Here is a 22750-nt window from a genome sequence, read left to right as displayed (position 1 = left end):
ACGTCATGTTCAAGTGCTGTACTGTCTGGATGGAAGAATATGGAATTTCCTGTTAGGCCAATTATCTACTTAAGAACCGCAGAGCATTTATTGCAGCAGTCTGGGTTGTTTGTGTACCATATTAAAATTTAATGCTACCTTTTTTTATTAAATTAACCTAGCCAAGTGAATTAGAGAAACGCTAAAGTTGGCATATAATGCGAAGTGAGAAAATAATGAAAAGGAAATTTTTGTTTTTTTCAGTTTTATTTTTTTCCTAAATTGTTTTTTCACTAGTGTAACTCCACCCAAAATTCATAGAATAGCGCCCAGATAAGTTACTGGATTAGGTATCGCCGTTATGTCTTCCAGCAGAGCCAAAAAAGGCAAGCCTCCAGCCTCTCAGGACAAGAAAAGGCAATCCAAAGGGAGTTTTCCCCAGCTTCTTACACTGAGCTTGTCGTGAAACAGTTATTCTGCAGGATTTCACTTGCCACCTTCAATAACAAGAAAGTAAAAGGCAAGATGAAGGTGTGCGCAGGTTATTAGTCTCCAATCTTACAATCTAATAGTTTGCAGTGGCACATAAAGTACATTGAATGACACAGGCAATATTACAGACTAGAGTATAATGTATAGACGAGCACTCCTCATCTGGTCTTGTGCAGAAATATTTATTAGTTAAAAAATAGAGTATTTTAACCACCTCAGCCCCCAGTGCTTAAACACCCTGAAAGACCAGGCCACTTTTTACACTTCTGACCTACACTACTTTCACCGTTTATTGCTCGGTCATGCAACTTACCACCCAAATGAATTTTACCTCCTTTTCTTCTCACTAATAGAGCTTTCATTTGGTGGTATTTCATTGCTGCTGACATTTTTACTTTTTTTGTTATTAATCGAAATTTAACGATTTTTTTGCAAAAAAATGACATTTTTCACTTTCAGTTGTAAAATTTTGCAAAAAAAACGAGATCCATCTAGAAATTTTGCTCTAAATTTATAGTTCTACATGTCTTTGATAAAAAAAAAATGTTTGGGTAAAAAAAAAATGGTTTGGGTAAAAGTTATAGCGTTTACAAACTATGGTACAAAAATGTGAATTTCCGCTTTTTGAAGCAGCTCTGACTTTCTGAGCACCTGTCATGTTTCCTGAGGTTCTACAATGCCCAGACAGTAGAAAACCCCCACAAATGACCCCATTTCGGAAAGTACACACCCTAAGGTATTCGCTGATGGGCATAGTGAGTTCATAGAACTTTTTTTATTTTTTGTCACAAGTTAGCGGAAAATTATGATTTTTTTTTTTTTTTTTTTTCTTACAAAGTCTCATATTCCACTAACTTGTGACAAAAAATAAAAACTTCTATGAACTCACTATGCCCATCACGAAATACCTTGGGGTCTCTTCTTTCCAAAATGGGGTCACTTGTGGGGTAGTTATACTGCCCTGGCATTCTAGGGGCCCAAATGTGTGGTAAGGAGTTTGAAATCAAATTTTGTAAAAAATGACCTGTGAAATCCGAAAGGTGCTCTTTGGAATATGGGCCCCTTTGCCCACCTAGGCTGCAAAAAAGTGTCACACATCTGGTATTGCCGTACTCAGGAGAAGGTGGGGAATGTGTTTTGGGGTGTCATTTTACATATACCCATGCTGGGTGAGAGAAATATCTTGGCAAAAGACAACTTTTCCCATTTTTTTATACAAAGTTGGCATTTGACCAAGATATTTATCTCACCCAGCATGGGTATATGTAAAAAGACACCCCAAAACACATTCCTCAACTTCTCCTGAATACAGAGATACCAGATGTGTTTTTGCAGCCTAGGTGGGCAAAGGGGCCCATATTCCAAAGAGCACCTTTCGGATTTCACTGGTCATTTTTTACAGAATTTGATTTCAAACTCCTTACCACACATTTGGGCCCCTAGAATGCCAGGGCAGTATACCTACCCCACAAGTGACCCCATTTTGGAAAGAAGACACCCCAAGGTATTCCGTGAGGGGCATGGCGAGTTCCTAGAATTTTTTATTTTTTGTCGCAAGTTAGTGGAAAATGATGATTTTTCACTAACTTGTGACAAAAAATAAAAAATTCTAGGAACTCGCCATGCCCCTCACGGAATACCTTGGGGTGTCTTCTTTCCAAAATGGGGTCACTTGTGGGGTAGTTATACTGCCCTGGCATTTTCCAGGGGCCCTAATGTGTGGTAAGTAGGTAAATGACCAGTGAAATCCGAAAGGTGCTCTTTGGAATGTGAATACGGAGATACCAGATGTGTGACACTTTTTTGCAGCCTAGGTGGGCAAAGGGGCCCAAATTCCTTTTAGGAGGGCATTTTTAGACATTTGGATACCAGACTTCTTCTCACGCTTTGGGGCCCCTAGAATGCCAGGGCAGTATAAATACCCCACATGTGACCCCATTTTGGAAAGAAGACACCCCAAGGTATTCAATGAGGGGCATGGCGAGTTCATAGAAATTTTTTTTTTTGGCACAAGTTAGCGGAAATTGATATTTTTTATTTTTTTCTCACAAAGTCTCCCGTTCCGCTAACTTGGGACAAAAATTTCAATCTTTCATGGACTCAATATGCCCCTCACGGAATACCTGGGGTGTCTTCTTTCCGAAATGGGGTCACATGTGGGGTATTTATACTGCCCTGGCATTCTAGGGGCCCTAAAGCGTGAGAAGAAGTCTGGAATATAAATGTCTAAAAAATTTTACGCATTTGGATTCCGTGAGGGGTATGGGGAGTTCATGTGAGATTTTATTTTTTGTCACAAGTTAGTGGAATATGAGACTTTGTAAGAAAAAATAATAATAATTCCGCTAACTTGGGCCAAAAAAATGTCTGAATGGAGCCTTACAGAGGGTGATCAATGACAGGGGGGGTGATCAATGACAGGGGGGGTGATCAATGACAGGGGGGTGATCAATGACAGGGGGGGTGATCAATGACAGGGGGGGTGATCAATGACAGGGGGGGTGATCAATGACAGGGGGGTGATCAATGACAGGGGGGTGATCAGGGAGTCTATATGGGGTGATCACCACAGTCATTGATCATGCCCCTGTAAGGCTTCATTCAGACGTCCGGATGCGTTTTGCGGATCCGATCCATCTATCAGTGCATCCGTAAAAATCATGCGGACATCTGAATGGAGCTTTACAGGGGGTGATCAGGGAGTCTATATGGGGTGATCACCACAGTCATTGATCATGCCCCTGTAAGGCTTCATTCAGACGTCCGGATGCGTTTTGCGGATCCGATCCATCTATCAGTGGATCCGTAAAAATCATGCGGACGTCTGAATGGAGCTTTACAGGGGGTTGATCAATGACAGGGGGGTGATCAATGACAGGGGGGTGATCAGGGAGTCTATATGGGGTGATCACCACAGTCATTGATCACGCCCCTGTAAGGCTTCATTCAGATGTCCGGATGCGTTTTGCGGATCCGATCCATTTATCAGTGCATCCGTAAAAATCATGCGGACGTCTGAATGGAGCTTTACAGGGGGTTGATCAATGACAGGGGGGTAATCAATGAAAGGGGGGTGATCAGGGAGTCTATATGGGGTGATCAGGGGCTAATAAGGGGTTAATAAGTGACGGGGGGGGGGGGGTGTAGTGTAGTGTAGTGGTGCTTGGTGCTACTTTACTGAGCTACCTGTGTCCTCTGGTGGTCGATCCAAACAAAGGGGACCACCAGAGGACCAGGTAGCAGGTATATTAGACGCTGTTATCAAAACAGCGTCTAATATACCTGTTAGGGGTTAAAAAAAAACACATCTCCAGCCTGCCAGCGAACGATCGCCGCTGGCAGGCTGGAGATCAACTCTCTTACCTTCCGTTCCTGTGAGCGCGCGCGCCTGTGTGCGCGCGTTCACAGGAAATCCCGGCTCACGCGAGATGACGCGTATATGCGTCGCTGAGCGCAGGGCTGCCACCTCCGGAACGCGAATCTGCGTACAGCGGTCCGGAGGTGGTTAAAAGAGAATGTATTTGGGAATGGTATAATGTACAGATGACGTATACAGTTGTTTATTGAAATTTCCACAAAAACATAAAATTGTGTGGACTTAATCAGCAGATCCCCCTCCCTATAACAGTGTCATCCACAGATCCCCCTCCCTATAACAGTGTCATCCACAGATCCCCCTCCCCGCCACTCACAGGAGTGTACATTTGAAATTTTTAAACTGTAATCCATATCCTGCAGTAACTTTAACTTTAAATCAGGATTCAGCGGCCGTTTAGCTCTACTAGTACCTTAACCTTACACCACTCAGCTAGCTTCGGTAACAGGGCCAGGCTACAGCCTACAGGCACTTGCCTGTTAGTTGTTACCGAGCGAGTGCTGATTTCTGCAGGTCAGAGGATACGGATTACAGTTTAGAAGAAATGTACACTCCTGTGAGCGGTCCAGTGGCGGATCCAGAGCCTGGTCTCTGGAGGGGCACATCCAGATTATTTTCTGTCCGCCGCCACAAAACAATGGTGCTTATAGAACAGACTACACAGTGTAGCAGTATACTGTATATTGTGTGGCACAGTGTATGCTATATGTGTATAACAAACATATTTCACATGAAAACTTACAATTACTTGGCTTGGCCCTTGGGGATCTCGGACACCACTTCAACACTTTGGCCGGGGACTCGGTGGAGCTGATGTTGTGTTTTATCCTAATGAGAAAGATTTCGTAATAAGGATTTAGAGAAGGGGCAGATGGATAGCAGAGCAGGGAAAGGCTGGTTCTGCTACTAGGGGGTCATACCGTGGGGGAGTAATAAAGTCCACCATTATGCCCCCCCCCCCCCCCCCCCAGTTGACATAATTCTCCTTATAATGTGACAGTGCAAAAAATACCCCCTTGTAATGCCCCCAGTTGAGCTAATGTCCCCATAGTGCCCCATAATGTGCCAGTATAAAATACCCCTATATAGTGCCCCCAGTAAATGCCCCCATAGTGCTCCTCTCCCCCCTTCCTCCTAGTGCCCCCCATAATGTACCAGTATAAAATGCCCCATATATAGTGCCCCTCAGTGTTCCCCATAATTTGCAAGTATAAAATATCCCTTTTTAGTGCCCCCTGTAGATGACCCCATAGTACTCCTCTACCCCCTTCCCCAAAGTACCCACCATAATGTGTCCCAGTATAAAATGATACTGTACAGAGCCCCCCATATAAAATACCACTTCTTTGTTGCCTCAGTAGATGCCCCTATAGTGCCCACCAATAATGTGTCCCAGTAATAAGTGCCCCCAATAATGTGCCAGTAATAAGAGCCCCCCCCATCATGTGCCAGTAACAAGAGCCCCCCAGAGGCCAGCCCCCCATCACGTGCCAGTAATAAGAGGCCAGCCCCCCATCACGTGCCAGTAATAAGAGGCCAGCCCCCCATCACGTGCCAGTAATAAGAGCCCCCCTTATGTGCCTGTAAAACTATTGTACATATAAAAGAAAAACACTCATACTTACCTCCATGTCAGCGATGCGATGTAGGTCTCTTCCGGCCTGTGTCCCGTGCTGTATGGCTCTGGCAGCGCACTAGGCCGGCAGCCTATCAGAGGAAGGGGAAGGGACACGCCTCTCCCTCCCCTGCCCCGCCGCACTAGAACAGGCAGATGATTATCGCAGATGATTATGGAGATGAGCTCAATGGAAGCGCTCATCTCCCAGTGCCCGGCTGCGGCCGCTCAGTTGGGGGGGCACAGCGTGATGTAGGGGGGGGCCGTGGCCCCCCCCCCCCTGGCGACGCCACTGGTCTGCAGTAAATCATTTGAGCACAACTCAGGGGACACAATTGCATTTTTAACCTCTGAGTGACATAATTAATTTTAGCCTTAAAGGGAATCTGTCATATAAAACCGTTAACCGTTAATCTGACCATATAAAACCGTTAACATAGCAATGTGCAATCAGGGGTGTGGAATTCCTATCGCCCGACGCCCGGGACATGCAGTTCCGGGCGCCGGGCAGGTAGTTTGTGCAGGCAGCTTAGCCCTGCAGGCAAGTAGCAGGGCTAGGGTTGCGCCGGGTTTTCCTCTAATACACAGCCCGGTGCAGCAAGTCCGGGCTGCTTACCGCAGTGTTATCAGCGCTCCTGTGCAGGCCGGAAGTCGGGTGCCGCGGGCCGGAAGTCAGCTCCCAGCGGAGGCACAAGTTAGTCAGTGGCTGTAGTAGGAGCTCCTGACATGGTGGCAGCCCGTGCCGTGATAGCCCAGCAGGTAGTGTGTGTGGTGACTGCTCTGGGTCAGCTATGCTCTGCTGTCAGGCTGCCGCTCTGCTTCTTCTCCCTGGCATTGAAGTGTCAATAGGAGTGCTGCCAGGTTCCAACTTCCAGCCACTCACCCTCCATGAATAGGGGGGGGACGCGGACTTCCCCATACTAACGTCTCCCTCTTGCCCCCATACAGTATAACGTCACCTTGGGGCTGCCCTAGTGCCCCATACAGTATAACATCACCAAGCGGCTGCCCCCGCACAGTATAATGTCACCCTGTGGCCCCTGCCCCCATACAGTATAACGTCATGATGTGGCCCCCGCCCCCATACAATATAACATCTCCCTGTGGCCCCTGCCCCCATACAATATAACATCTCCCTGTGGCCCCCGCCACCATACAATATAACGTCTCCCTGTGGCCCCCGCCCCCATACAGCATAACGTCTCCTTGTGGCCCCCGCCCCATACAGCATGACATCTCCTTGTGGCCCTGCCCCCATACAGCATAACGTCTCCTTGTGGCCCCCGCCCCATACTGCATAATGTCTCCTTGTGGCCCCCGCCCCATACAGCATAACATCTCCTTGTGGCCCCCGCCCCCATACAGTATAACGTTAGTATAAGTTCAGGACAAGTAGATGGTCATGAGGGACAAGTAGATTGAGCCCCCACTTTAGTTCTTTGACAAGTAGTTTTTTTTTTTTTATTTCCACACCCCTGTGCAATAAAGTACCTTCATTCCTGTCTTCTTTCTTTATTCAACTTTTCATTCTTATTAAAAAGCAATTTTTCTGATATGCAAATGAAGTCTCAAGGTGCCCAGAGGGGCGTTATTACTCTGCTCTAGTGACCAGTAACGCCCCCCTGCAGTGCCCAGCCGGCCTTTTTCCAAGCCCAGCACGCCTCCTAAGAAATAAATGTCCTCCCACATACTTGCCGAACGGCGCCGCCCCCTCCCCACTACGTCATTTAATTTATTCACTGCACCTTCGTGGCTTCCTCCTCTCTTGTTCTCCGAAATCCTGCGCAGTATCGCTGAGTGCTTGCGCCGGTAGGATACTACTGCTCCAGAGGGCAACAGCCTCAATAGTGTCACTGGGCATGCGCTGAGCCCAGTGACGTAATCAGAGCGCTGTTGCCCTCTGGAGCAGGAATATCGACAGGCGCAGGCACTCAGCGATACTGCGCCTGCGCGGGATTTCGGAGGACAAGAGAGGAGGAAGCCAGGAAGGTGCAGTGAACAAATTAAATGATGTAGTGGGGAGGGGGCGGCGCCGTAAGCCAAAAGGAGGAGGAAGCAAAGACGGTGCAGTGAATAAATTAAAAGACGTAGTGGGGAGGGGGCGCCGCCGTTCGGCAAGTATGTGGGAGGACATTTATTTCTTAGGAGGCGTGCTGGGCTTGGAAGAAAGGCCGGCTGGGCACTGCAGGGGGGCATTACTGGGCACTAGAGCAGAGTAATAACGCCCCTCTGGGCACTTGAGAGTTCATTTGCATATCAGAAAAATCACTTTTTAATAAGAATGAAAAGTTGTATAAAAGAAAGAAGACACATGCAGGAATGAAGGTACTTTATTGCACATTGCTATGTTAATGGTTTTATATGGTCAAAATAGGTGACAGATTCCCTTTAAGGACCCATAATATTTCCCCCCTTTGTGTTCCATCAGTCATCATCATTTTTTTTATTTATTTTTTTGTTTCTTCTAAATTTTATTTTTATTCTGCAGGATTAGTTGTAGTTTTTTTTTAGGAACCATTTTGAGGGGTGTGTGTGTGTGTATGTATGTATGTATGTGTGTATATGTATATATATATATATATATATATATATATATATATAATATATATATATATATATATATATATATATAATACATATACTGCTCAAAAAAATAAAGGGAACACTTAAACAACACAATGTAACTCCAAGTCAATCACACTTCTGTGAAATCCAACTGTCCACTTAGGAAGCAACACTGAGTGACAATCAATTTCACATGCTGTTGTGCAAATGGGATAGACAACAGGTGGAAATTATAGGCAATTAGCAAGACACCCCCAATAAAGGAGTGGTTCTGCAGGTGGTGACCACAGATCACTTCTCAGTTCCTATGCTTCCTGGCTGATGTTTTGGTCACTTTTGAATGCTGGCGGTGCTTTCACTCTAGTGGTAGCATGAGACGGAGTCTACAACCCACACAAGTGGCTCAGGTAGTGCAGCTTATCCAGGATGGCACATCAATGCGAGCTGTGGCAAGAAGGTTTGCTGTGTCTGTCAGCGTAGTGTCCAGAGCATGGAGGCGCTACCAGGAGACAGGCCAGTACATCAGAAGACGTGGAGGAGGCCGTAGGAGGGCAACAACCCAGCAGCAGGACCGCTACCTCCGCCTTTGTGCAAGGAGGAACAGGAGGAACACTGCCAGAGCCCTGCAAAATGACCTCCAGCAGGCCACAAATGTGCATGTGTCTGCTCAAACAGTCAGAAACCGACTCCATGAGGGTGATATGAGGGCCCAACGTCCACAGGTGGGGGTTGTGCTTACAGCCCAACACCATGCAGGACGTTTGGCATTTGCCAGAGAACACCAAGATTGGCAAATTCGCCACTGGCGCCCTGTGCTCTTCACAGATGAAAGCAGGTTCACACTGAGCACATGTGACAGAGTCTTCAGACGCTGTGGAGAACGTTCTGCTGCCTGCATTTCTTGGGGTGGCATTTCTTTGGAGGGCCGCACAGCCCTCCATGTGCTCGCCAGAGGTAGCCTGACTGCCATTAGGTACCGAGATGAGATCCTCAGACCCCTTGTGAGACCATATGCTGGTGCGGTTGGCCCTGGGTTCCTCCTAATGCAAGACAATGCTAGACCTCATGTGGCTGGAGTGTGTCAGCAGTTCCTGCAAGACGAAGGCATTGATGCTATGGACTGCCCCGCCTGTTCCCCAGACCTGAATCCAATTGAGCACATCTGGGACATCATGTCTCGCTCTATCCACCAACGTCACGTTGCACCACAGACTGTCCAGGAGTTGGCAGATGCTTTAGTCCAGGTCTGGGAGGAGATCCCTCAGGAGACCGTCCGCCACCTCATCAGGAGCATGCACAGGCGTTGTAGGGAGGTCATACCGGCACGTGGAGGCCACACACACTACTGAGCCTCATTTTGACTTGTTTTAAGGACATTACATCAAAGTTGGATCAGCCTGTAGTGTGTTTTTCCACTTTAATTTTGAGTGTGACTCCAAATCCAGACCTCCATGGGTTGAAAAATTTGATTTCCATTTTTTTTTTTTTTTTGTGTGATTTTCAACTATGTAAAGAACAAAGTATTTCAGAAGAATATTTAATTAATTCAGATCTAGGATGTATTTTTGTGTTCCCTTTATTTTTTTGAGCAGTGTGTGTGTGTGTATATATATGTATATATGTGTATATAATATATATATATAAAAAAAAATTTTTTTATTTTTTTTTATTATAATATAATAGAGAGAGAGATAGTGTAGTAAATAAATTTTATTTTTAAAGGAGGAAATAAAAGTAAAACGGAAATTATTTTGTGGAATTTATTTACGGCGTTCACTGTAATGGCACGTTTCTAGAAATGTTTTACTATTTTTCCTTTTTCTTCTGCAGCCTTTCCGCTCTGCAACTGCTCCCCCTCCTCCTCCAGACTGCTGCTCCTCCTTCTTTGGTTTGCTACAAGCTAGAGATATAGGCTTTGTTTAGTTTGAAAACTGACATTCCAAGCTTTCAAATAAAACCAGAATACACAGCATTATCTGCAGTACATGGGAATGTATCACTGTTAGAAATCAGGATGCAGTGAATACAGCTAAAAGAGAAAGGAAAAGCAGGTTTTACCCGCAATTATTCCCGACTCGATTTCTAATAGTGATATCTTCTGCTTCTGCGTACTAATGCTGTCATTTTGGTCTTGTCTGAAAGTCTTGAAACAATACCAGTTCCATGCTTCTAGCTGCTACCATTCAGGAGATATCAGCAGCAAAGTGCCCAGCTCAGGCAGAACAGTTAAAAGGGTGGTCTCATCATAGACAGTCGGGGAACATATTTCTAGGATATGCCCCCATTGTCTTATAGGGACTGCTGGGACCCGCACCTATATCGGGAATGGAGCCCTGGAGGACTCCGGTCCGGCCACCACTAAGCCGGCTCCCCATAAAAGTGAATGGGCACGCACCGAGGATGACCGGCCACCGCTCCCATTCACTTCTATGTCCTCGACGGAAATAGCTGAGCCAGCGCTTGGCTATTTTCGCTTGCCCCATAGAAAATTAATGGGGTTCTGTTCTCTATATAGGTGTGGGTCCCAGCGGTTGGACCCACATCTATAAGACAATGGGGGCATATCCTAGCAATATGCCCCCATTGTCTATGATGAGACAACCCCTTTAACCACTTCACGACTGCCCATTGACTATAAACATCTTATGGGCGATCGTTTTATCTCTTAATAGACGTTCTAGAACGTCCATTTAGAGATGGCAGCTGCACACTAATCGTGCAGCTGCCGAGCGGGGGGCCCACTGTCAGTGACAGCAGGGCACCCCAGAGAGAAGACCGGGACAGTTCCCAGGTGTCCCTGCCTTCTAGATCGCTGTATACACAATGCTCAACGAGCATGGAGACATTATGTTTTAATGTCTCCATGTTCGAGGGCAAAACCTCTGACCACCACATGCTTTTTCAGTCGCGGCCATCTTGCTACTCCAGGTCGAGTAAACCTTGCACTTCACACATTCAATCTCCATCGCCAGCCCGGAATAGCAACAAACCTTATCCTCCAATCAGGTGTCCAGTGACATGCAGGCGAAAGACTTTGGATTCTGCTCACTGATTGGCTAATTTGGCACTCCTGTTGCCGATGGGTGGGCGTGGCTTAGGATGGCGTAGTGTTTTGATGGACAGCGCTGATAGAATGCAGTATCCGGTCACTATCAGGGGCACTTGTGTGAAGGTGAGGGAGCCAGGGTGGTCACAGTTTAGTGGCACATGTTCTGCCCCCGGGCAACTAGTGGGGGTTGTACAGTCAGTCAGATTTTACATGTGATTAGCTAGGCTCGCGCCAGGCTCTGTGGTACTTGTAGTACCAAAGGTGCTGGGGATATTTGCTTCTTACAAGGTTAGCGTTTTACTCTTAAAGGGACCCGCGCAAATCTTCACTTCATTCTTTTTTTATCAGTCATTTCAGAGAGAGGCAGAATCGGATAGGTCAGTGCCACCAAGTCAAAAAATTTCCTTTTAGGGCTGGTTCACATGGTGCAGTTTTTCAGTTTCAAACTGCAGACCCACTTGTGGTTTAGCCGCTATAAACCGTGGCCACGTTACATGCCATCTCCCATTGAAAACAGTGGGAGGCTCAGGCAGATGAATTGCTGCTGCTGGTGGCTTTTTGGTGCAGAATCTGTGAACGGGGCCTGAGGATGCGTCCACATGTGGGTTTTTACTGGATGGTTGTTTTTTTTTTTTTTTTTCGTATAGGAGGAAGACACACTGGCCTAGATTTTCTAAGATGTCTGCGCCAAAGATCTGTCTAAAAAGTGGCGCATCTAACTCTTCTACACCTAGGGAAAGTGGCTTAGCAGAAATTGATGGAGCCTTAGATGCACCACTTAGTGCCAACATTGTGCCACAGTTCTGGCATAAAATTCTGACTCAAAATAAGCCAGTCAGTAGCTGGTACAGAGTAATGAAGTGAAAGAAAACACTGCAGCTCTCACCTGCAACCTCCCAATGGAGCACAGAAAATCAGACCTAGACTCGGTCAGATGCAAGGTACAATGAAAAACAAGAGGAATCCAGCTCCACATAAAATATACTTTAATCGGCTTCCATTAAAATCTAGACATCAAAAATGGACAAATATACTGTGACGCGTTTCGGGCTATTACATCTTTAGCCCTTCATCAAGACAGACAAACAAACTTAAAACCAAAGTTATCTACACTGACATGACACTCCCACTTGATTGAATAATCATCCCCACCGGAGACCCACCCCAGACGGTGAGTAAGGTTCAACAGGAGGGAGGAGACTTCAGCCAGGTAGAACAAAGGCCCGATACATATGGAGGATTTTATTTATATTGTAAAGTAAAATCATGTGTTTTATTTAATTCATTCGGTATACATGTTCCCAAATTGAACATCCAGTAGGATTCCCTGCTGAAGAGTTTGTGTCTGTGATCTTCACCCCTAATCAGTACAGTCACTCTTTCAATACCCTGCACAGAAAACGCAGAGGTATCCCCTTTGTGAACGGACGCAAAATGTAATGTCGCCGCTGATACATTGCGCGCTGAAAAATGCGGGACGTCACTCAAATGTTTCCGTATTATAACCTTAAGCTGATTTGTGGTGCATTCCACATACTGCAACGCGCAATCTCGACAGGTAATGACATAGACAACATATTCAGTATTACAATTAATGTATTGTCGCAACTCATGCGTACTACCATTAGACGTAGAGATTACATTTTTACTAACTGACATATGTAGACAGCAAATGCACTTCTTACTTCCACATTTATGTATTTGTATTGATTTTTTTTAATTTACAATTATCTGGAGTTTCCATGGGTGCTAAATTTTCTCCTTCTGTTGCCAATGTGTTTATGGCGTGGTGGGAGAGCTGTTATTTGTTTTCGGACAGTAACCCATATTTAGCATCTGTGAAATGGTATGGGCGTTTCATTGACGATATATTGTGGGTGTGGCAGGGTGATGCAGAGGACTTGGCTCCTTTTGTGGAGTCTTTCCTCCATTAAACTTTCCATGGTCAGTGATCCCCTTTCAGTTGTATTCTTGGATCTATCCAGGTAATAAGGTAGTCCATACCTGTACCCATCGTAAAATTACTGCGGGGAACACCCTGCTCTATGCATCATCCTGTCATCCCCTCCAGTCGCCAGGAGTATTCCTAGAGGGGAGATGTTAAGGGTTAGACAGAATTGTTCTACTCTCTTGACCTTTTTTCTAAGGAAGCCTCTGACATTACAGCAAGATTGCAGACCAGGGGATATCCATTGAAGAGTATCCATGTAGCTAGAGAATATGCTAGACAAAAAGATAGGGACTCTCTTCTGTTTACTCAAACTAAAGAAAATATAAGAAAATAAAACGGAATCATTGTTATGCACGGGGTTTGAGTGAACCGGAGACCTTTGTCACCAATTACAGCAAAGAATATCCCCTTTTCTGCAATATATTACGCAAATACTTCCCAGTCATAGGCTATGATGAGGGTTGGGGAGATGTCGCCGATGCAGGCATTAGATGTATAGCAAAAAAAGCACCTACAATTGGACAAAAAGTGATCCCCAGTTTATTCCTTGACAATGCCCCCTGCCAACCAGTTTGGCTTAGAACAAAGGGTAATTTTAAATGTGGAAGTAAGAGGTGCTTTTGCTGTCTACATATGTCTGTTAGTAAAAATGTCGTCTCTACGTCTAATGGTAGTACGCATGAGTTGCGACAATACATTAATTGTAATACTGAATATGTTGACTGTCATTACCTGTCGAGATTGCGCGTTGCAGTATGTGGTATGCACCACAAATCAACTTAAGGTTATAATACGAAACTTTGGTCACATAAAGGAATACACTCAGACACTCTGTTATGGGACAATACCCATTTAACGGAACTAAAATTAATTGAGCAAAACGTCTGAAGGAAATACGGAATTAATAAACTGGCCCAGATATGGAGAGGGAGACATAATTGCTTATCAAGAACTAAAAAAGGAGTACATAAGACAATAAAGATTTGAGCTTTTTTTTACCTACAAATGAAACAAGCACTGCGGGCAGAGATAGGGAAAGGAACGCAAATCGCCCTTCTTCCATCAACCCTAGCTAATATTGCAAATTTAACAGCAGGGAGGAAACTGATTTCCAAAATATATGGATGGCAAAAAATAAAGCCATTGATACTTTAAACTATAAATGGCAACATGTTTTAAATACGCAACGGGAAGAATTTTGGGAAGAGGCTATACAGTCGAAAAATAGGGTGTTCAATAGCTTCTCCCATAGAATCACTCAGTTTAACATATTCTATTGCCTGTATTACTCCCCTAAGATGTTAATGAAATGTTATAAAACTAAACAATTTAGCTGCAGGAGAGGATTGGGAGAGCTGCGTGGTATTCCTTTTTTTTTTTTTTTTTTTTTTTTTTGTTTTCCCCTACGCCCCCCACCGCCCCCTCTCAGGAGTGAACTAAGCAACAGGTAGGGTTGGGAAGGTAATACATACTGTTTTAATGCATACTGTGTAAAAGAGAAAAAAAATCCCTATGTCTGTTTAGGAAGGGAAAAATGTAAAAAACAACTGTATGAACCTGTAAAAAATAAGAATTCAACAAATAAAGATTATGTAAAGGAAGTTTGTTTGTCTGCCTTGATGAAGGGCTAAAGATGTAATAGCCCAAAACTCATCACAGTATACAGGGAGTGCAGAATTATTAGGCAAGTTGTATTTTTGAGGATTAATTTTATTATTGAACAACAACCATGTTCTCAATGAACCCAAAAAACTCATTAATATCAAAGCTGAATATTTTTGGAAGTAGTTTTTAGTTTGTTTTTAGTTTTAGCTATTTTAGGGGGATATCTGTGTGTGCAGGTGACTATTACTGTGCATAATTATTAGGCAACTTAACAAAAAACAAATATATACCCATTTCAATTATTTATTTTTACCAGTGAAACCAATATAACATCTCAACATTCACAAATATACATTTCTGACATTCAAAAACAAAACAAAAACAAATCAGTGACCAATATAGCCACCTTTCTTTGCAAGGACACTCAAAAGCCTGCCATCCATGGATTCTGTCAGTGTTTTGATCTGTTCACCATCAACATTGCGTGCAGCAGCAACCACAGCCTCCCAGACACTGTTCAGAGAGGTGTACTGTTTTCCCTCCTTGTAAATCTCACATTTGATGATGGACCACAGGTTCTCAATGGGGTTCAGATCAGGTGAACAAGGAGGCCATGTCATTAGATTTTCCTCTTTTATACCCTTTCTTGCCAGCCACGCTGTGGAGTACTTGGACGCGTGTGATGGAGCATTGTCCTGCATGAAAATCATGTTTTTCTTGAAGGATGCAGACTTCTTCCTGTACCACTGCTTGAAGAAGGTGTCTTCCAGAAACTGGCAGTAGGACTGGCAGTTGAGCTTGACTCCATCCTCAACCTGAAAAGGCCCCACAAGCTCATCTTTGATGATACCAGCCCAAACCAGTACTCCACCTCCACCTTGCTGTCGTCTGAGTCGGACTGGAGCTCTCTGCCCTTTACCAATCCAGCCACGGGCCCATCCATCTGGCCCATCAAGACTCACTCTCATTTCATCAGTCCATAAAACCTTAGAAAAATCAGTCTTGAGATATTTCTTGGCCCAGTCTTGACGTTTCAGCTTGTGTGTCTTGTTCAGTGGTGGTCGTCTTTCAGCCTTTCTTACCTTGGCCATGTCTCTGAGTATTGCACACCTTGTGCTTTTGGGCACTCCAGTGATGTTGCAGCTCTGAAATATGGCCAAACTAGTGGCATCTTGGCAGCTGCACGCTTGACTTTTCTCAGTTCATGGGCAGTTATTTTGCGCCTTGGTTTTTCCACACGCTTCTTGCGACCCTGTTGACTATTTTGAATGAAATGCTTGATTGTTCGATGATCACGCTTCAGAAGCTTTGCAATTTTAAGAGTGCTGCATCCCTCTGCAAGATATCTCACTATTTTTGACTTTTCTGAGCCTGTCAAGTCCTTCTTTTGACCCATTTTGCCAAAGGAAAGGAAGTTGCCTAATAATTATGCACACCTAATATAGGGTGTTGATTTTATTAGACCACACCCCTACTCATTACAGAGATACACATCCCCTAATATGCTTAATTGGTAGTAGGCTTTCGAGCCTATACAGCTTGGAGTAAGACAACATGCATAAAGAGGATGATGTGGTCAAAATACTCATTTGCCTAATAATTCTGCACGCAGTGTATTTGTCAATTTTTGAGGTCTGGATTTTAATGAAAGCCGATTAAAGTACATTTTATGTGGAGCTGGATTCCTCTTGTTTTCAGAGTCAGAGTAATGGTCCGTTCACACGTCCGTAGTTCTGGGTCTGCATCTGCTCCGCAATTCTGCACAACAGGCGGACCCGTTCATTTCAATGGGGCTGCAAAAGATGTACTGTCCACATCTGTTGCTCCGTTCCGCGACCCTGCAAAAAAGGTAGAGCATGTCCTATTCTTGTCTGCAATTGCAGACAAGAATAGGCATTTCTATCATGTGGCCGGCCATGTGCGCTCCGCAAAATGCGGGACGCACACAGCCGGTATCCGTGTTTTGCCGATCTACAATACACTTATGGACATGTGAATGGACCCTTAAGGGTCTGTCCGTGCACCAGATTTATCCTCCAGCCTGACCCCTGTGATAGATCTGGTGCAGATCTGGCCTGTCGGTCTAAATTCACACCATCTACAGGATTAGTAAATCTGGGCCAGTGTGTAAAAAAAAAAAAAAAATTCCAAAAAGTGCTTATTCTTAAATCTCTTCATAACCTGAGCTAAAGGGCTCTGCCAGGCTTTATGGAGTTGGCATGGGCAGCGATGTGCTTCCACCAGGACTGAGCCGACATTGGCGCCTGTTCCTGTAATAAGCGCAACAGTCTTCCTGCAGCACATTGCACATTTTTTGGGATTTTAGGAAAGTTTACTTAACCTTTAATAAATCTCATCCACTCTCTGCAGACACTTTCCACAAGGAAAATCTACATCATGTCAATTTATGTTGCAAATGTCACCCTTTGTGAGAGCTCATGCACACGACCGTTGGATTTTTTGCAGTCTGCAAATTGGTGATCCGCAAAACATGGATAGCAGCCATGTGCGTTCTGCGTTTTAATGAACGCTCGGCCCATCATAGAACAGTCCTATCCTTGTCCGTAGTGCGCACAAGAATAGGACATGTTCTATATTTTTGGGGGGCCGTAGGGCAGACATACAGATGCAGAAAGCACACGGATACGGATTACCAATGTGAATCTGGCTAGTCTGACAGGTCATGGATATGAGTGCACAACCCCTTAACTCCGTGGGATGTAGCTTAGAAAACTCCAAATGATATCCCAGCTATATTATATGTATTTTAAATTTGGCTACTAAAAATTTCATTTGGCTCCTAAATTTCAGGTTAGGAGCCAATGGCGCCTTAATATTTTTTTTAGTCTGGAGCACTGATTAGGTATCACTGCGTCCGTAAGAACCAGCTCTCTAAAAATATCACATGACCTAACCCCTTAGGTGAACACTGTAAAAAATAAATAAACAGTCCAAAAAAGGCATTTTTTGTCACCTAACATCACAGTGCAACACCAAGCAATCAAAATAGTGTATGCCCCCCAAAATAGTACCAATCAAACCGTCACCTCATCCCACAAAAAATAAGACCCTAACTAAGACAATCGGTCAAAAAATAAAAAAAAGCTATGGCTCTCAGACTATGGAGACACTGAATCATAATTTTTTTGGTTTCAAAAATGCTATTATTGTGTAAAACTATTATTGTGTAAAACTATTATTGTTTAAATTATAAATAAGAAAAAGTATACATATTAGGTATTGCCACGTCCGTAACGATCTGCTCTATAAAAATGTCACATGACCTAACCCCGCAGGTGAACGTTGAATAAATAAAAACTGTGCTAAAACAACCAATTTTTGGGTCACCTTGCCCCATAAAGTGTAATAATGAACAAGACGATCGGCAGGAAAATAAAAAATATGCCGTTCAGAAAATGGAGACACAAAAACCTAATTTCTTTTTTTAAATGCTTTATTATGTAAAACTGAAACAAACAACAAAAAACTAAGAAAGTAGACATATTTGATATCATAGCGTCTAACAACCTGCTCTATAAAAATAGCACATGATCTACCCTGCGAGATGAATTTTGTAAGAAATAAAAACCGTGCCAAAACAGCCATTTTTTTGGTTACCTTACCTCACAAAAAACGTAATATAGAGCAATAAAAAACATCATATGTACTCCAAAGTAGTACCAATAAAACTGGCACCCTTAGTTTCCAAAATGGGGTCACTTTTTGGGAGTTTCTACTGTGAGGGTGCATCAGGGGGGCTTCAAATGGGACATGGCATCTAAAAACCAGTTCAGCAAAATCTTCCTTCCAAAAACCATATGGCGCACCTTTTCTTCTGTGCCCTGCCGTGTGCCTTTACATCAGTTTACATCAAAATCGGGGTAATAAATATTAAGTTTTGTTTGGCTGTTAACCCTCGATGTGTTTTACTTTTAATTGTTGTGGAACACCTAAAGGGGTTAACAAAGTTTGTAAAATCAGTTTTGAGTAATTAGAGGGGTGTAATTTCTACAATGGGGTCATTTATGGTGTTTTTTCACTATGTAAGCCCCACAAAGTGAATTTAACTAAATTTTTCTCAAATTTCTAAAATTGCTTCTAAAATTCTAAACGTTGTAGCGTCCTAAAAAAATAAAATGACATTACCAAAATGATGCCCACATAAAGTAGATATATGTGGAATGTGAAATAATGAATATTTTATGAGGCATCACTGTCTGTCTTAAAAGCAGAGAGATTCAAATTTAGAAAAGTTAACTTTTCGATATATATTTTTTTTTATAAATAAAGTAAAACATATTGACTCAAATTTACCAATAACATAAAGTACAATGTGTCATGAGAAAACAGTCTCTCAATGGCTTGGATAAGTAAAAGCGTTCCAAAAAGTGACACATGTCAGATTTGCAAAATTAGGCCTGGTCAGGAAGGGGGTAAATGGCCTGTTCTGGAAGTGGTTAAAGTATAACTGTCGTATTTTTTATTTTTTTTTGGAGTATTTGATTGTGGTGATTAATATCACCTTGGTGGCCCTATTTCAACTTTTCACTGTGTATTCAATTACCCCTTAAATCCACATTTTTGTCCCCTGTACTGCCTACTTTTACCTGTGCTTAAAATAGGGTTGCTAGGCATGTTCCGTCTATCTGTTGGAGGACGCAGAAGCAGGCTGCGTGCAAGGTCAGATTACTGACAGCCAGGGACTGTAAGTAAATGATTAAAGCCAGGTCCTCCCCAGCAGCTGATAACGGTGCCTGGGCTGTGTGCACTTCTCCCTGTCCCTGCACTTGGCAGACGCTCCCTCACTCAGCAGAGCTGGAGAATGCAGAGTTGGTGCAGCGCAGACCAGGGAAGGGAGATCTGCCATCTGCTGAGTGTATAAATGAAAGCAACATGTGGTAAAAGGACCCCTTTGTGCTGCAGGAGATTAACCCTTTAGGGGGGAGGGCTCTGGTTACTGACACTTTTGGGGGGCTATTGTCACTGGCTAGTGAGGGCAGGCGGGATTAGCCTCAGGGTGAGGGCAGTGGCGGCCATCTTAACTGAATAGTGAAATTGCAGTTTTATGCAAACTGGTTGCTAAGGGCTGAATCTTATTAAATATGGGGTAAGTCAGTCTAATAGTAACTGATTCTGGAATATCATGTTAGTAACTACATATATGAAAATTGAAATTAGGGTCTAAATGTGACAGTTATCCTTTAAAGGGCTTCTGTCACCCCACTAAACATTATTATTATTTTTTGGTTAGTTATAATCCCTATACTGCGATTTTTTCATACATACTGTAATTAATAATTTCGGTTCAGTAGATTATGTTAAAAACTTATTTTTAAATATGCAAATTACCTTGCTACCACCAAGTAGGGCGGCTACTTGCTGGTAGCAGCCGCATCCTCCTATCCTAAAGACGCCCCCTCCGCATGTTGATTGACAGGGCCAACGGACGGGATCGTCCTCTGGCTGGTCCTGTCTGCTATCAAGATCTCGCGCCTGCGCCGTAACAGTATTCAGTCGGCGCAGGCGCACTGGGAGGACGCTCGCTCGGCCGCTCCATCCTCAATGCGCCTGCGCCGATGACGTCATCAAGTACACCCGGAAGAGAAGACGCCGGCATCGCTGGAAGGAGGCGGAGAGTCCGGTGACGTCGCTGGATGCTCGAATCAGGTAAGTATGTACGTAATATGCATGCTGCCACAAAAACCACCAACGAAATGGGAATAAATAATTTTATAAAAATGACAGTAATTAACACTATACCACCAACGATTATTAATAATAAATCTCTTCCGGGTGTACTTGATGACGTCATCGGCGCAGGCGCATTGAGGATGGAGCGGCCGAGCGAGCGTCCTCCTCTCAGTGCGCCTGCGCCTACTGAATACCGTTACGGCGCAGGTGCGAGATCTTGATAGCAGACAGGACCAGCCAGAGGACGATCCCGAAAGAAAGTATGTAAACTTACCATAAAGATGTGTAGAGCGGCGCCCAGGGATCCCCCTGCACTTACTGTTATCCCCGGGCGCCGCTCCATTCTCCGGTTATAGCCTCCGGTATGTTTGCAGTTAGGCTCCACCCAGTTGAGCCTGCCGCGGTCTCCTTCTCCTATGCTGTAGCGCTGGCCAATCGCAGCGCTCAGCTCATAGCCTGGCTATTAGCTGAGCGCTGCGATTGGCCAGCGCTACAGCATAGGAGAAGGAGACCGCGGCAGGCTCAACTGGGTGGAGCCTAACTGCAAACATACCGGAGGCTATAACCGGAGAACGGAGCGGCGCCCGGGGATAACAGTAAGTGCAGGGGGATCCCTGGGCGCCGCTCTACACGTCTTTATGGTGAGTTTACATACTTTCTTCGGGTGAAAGGTTCTCTTTAAGTACTTTTCCAACAGCCGGAGTGGAGCACAACAGTTAGGTGGTTAAAGGTGGGAACTTATATAAAACTATTATTGCTTGCATGTATATGGGCTAAAAATAATTTTCTTAACTGGTTTTCATTAACACTTTTGCTAATTCTACTCAGTTTGTTATCTGTAGCTGCTCGCTTTTACACACATTGCAGGCTGTTCTGCCCCCTGTTCAGAGAAATCCATCAGAGTAACTGTCTCAAGGCTCACTTTGTGGCTCTCAACTCAGTTCTTTTTTTAAGCTGAAATAGACTCCATTCACACATCCGTAATAATGGGTCTGCATCCGTTCCGCAAACGGTGCGGATCCATTTTTTCTCTATGGGGACAGAATGGATGCTGAGAGCACACTATGTGGAGAATAGTGGAGAAGGAGGGAGTACCTCCCTCCCCACTGTGCGCGGCTGCCGCTGACCACCAATGAGAACAGAGTAGGAGGAGGAGGGGAGGGACTGTGGCCACTGCGCCACCAATGAATGTGCCGGCCATATCCCGGCCCCTATGACTGCACGATGCGATCCGCTGCAATTAACCCCTCAGTTGAGACGTTAATCGTGAGGCTCACAGCGTCCTGTCAGAGGTCTGGTGCCGGTAATGTTCTTCAGTCTCTGCATTGGTGGCAGTGGGCAGTTCCAATCGCCTGGCGGCCACGGCGCACATGAGTATAATGCTGCTCACTAACATACCATGGCAGCCAGGACTTCAGTAGCGTGACTCCTGGCTGCCATGGTAACCGATCGGAGCCCCAGCATTACACTGCTGGGACTCCGATCGGAACTGCCCACTGCCACCAATGATGGGGGGGGAGGAGGGGGACCCTGTGGCCACTGCCACCAATGATTAATACTGGAAAGGGAGGGGGGGTGGGTTTGAGTTACCAGAGAGGGCTGATAAGAGTCAGGGGCTGGGGGGGCGGATCAGGGGCTGGGGGGGCGGATCAGGGGCTGGGGGGCGGATCAGAGGCTGGGGGGCACATGATAGGCTGGCTGCCATGGTCAGCTCCCTGCTGTTGTGTGCACAGGGCAGCAGGGAGAGTGTAAAGTCCTATTCACCCTAATAGAGCTCTATTAGGGTGAATATGACAAGGGTTCTAGCCCTTAAGGAGGCTAATAGTTATTAAATAGAAAGTAAAAAAAATAAAGTTTAAACACCCCCCCCCCCCCCCAATATAGAAAACTATTTATCACACATGCTTAAAACTAGATCGCAATATAGATTTTAGGCCATATCGCCCACCCCTAATTTCAACTTCAATAAGTCATCAGACTGCTTCTCTTAACTGAGGACAGACCTTCATGTAGAGTGTATGAATAAGCAGCAAAAGACAAACCAAGCAAAATTTATATAGAAAACCTATTTAAGCTAATAATAGGTGCAGTGCAATAATAATAAAAATGCCTCGTGTATCCATAACCTTTATTTAAAAGTTTGGTATAGTGTTGTGTTAAATATATATATTTTTTTTTTTTTATTCTTTAGAGCACTTTTTGATTATGACAAGACTAAAGACAGTGGCCTCCCCAGCCAAGGCCTTAACTTTAAATTTGGTGATATTCTGCATGTTGTAAACGCCTCTGATGATGAATGGTGGCAGGCACGGCAAGTTACTGCAGACGGGGAAAGTGAAGAGATTGGCGTCATTCCAAGCAAGCGCAGGTACAGTTAAACATTTTATTTTATAAGGTTACTAGATACCCACAATAACATCAGATGCA

The 22750-nt window shown here is 44.5% G+C and overlaps 1 protein-coding gene across 8 annotated transcripts in view; it reads left to right on the top strand.

Moving 5' to 3' along the window:
* The window catches only part of DLG1 (discs large MAGUK scaffold protein 1), a 289003-nt gene that overhangs the window by 205441 nt on the left and 60812 nt on the right, over positions 1-22750 (top strand). For all 8 annotated transcript variants that reach the window (XM_040428320.1, XM_040428319.1, XM_040428315.1 and 5 more), the window contains one exon: positions 22515-22691. In XM_040428320.1, the coding sequence (XP_040284254.1) occupies positions 22515-22691 (177 nt within the window). The remainder of the gene's footprint in view (positions 1-22514; positions 22692-22750) is intronic.

The sequence above is a fragment of the Bufo bufo genome, chromosome 4 (genome assembly GCF_905171765.1).
Source record: "Bufo bufo chromosome 4, aBufBuf1.1, whole genome shotgun sequence".
NCBI lineage: Eukaryota > Metazoa > Chordata > Amphibia > Anura > Bufonidae > Bufo > Bufo bufo.
Note: the sequence above shows the minus strand (reverse complement) of the source record. Positions and strands in the feature narration are given on the sequence as shown.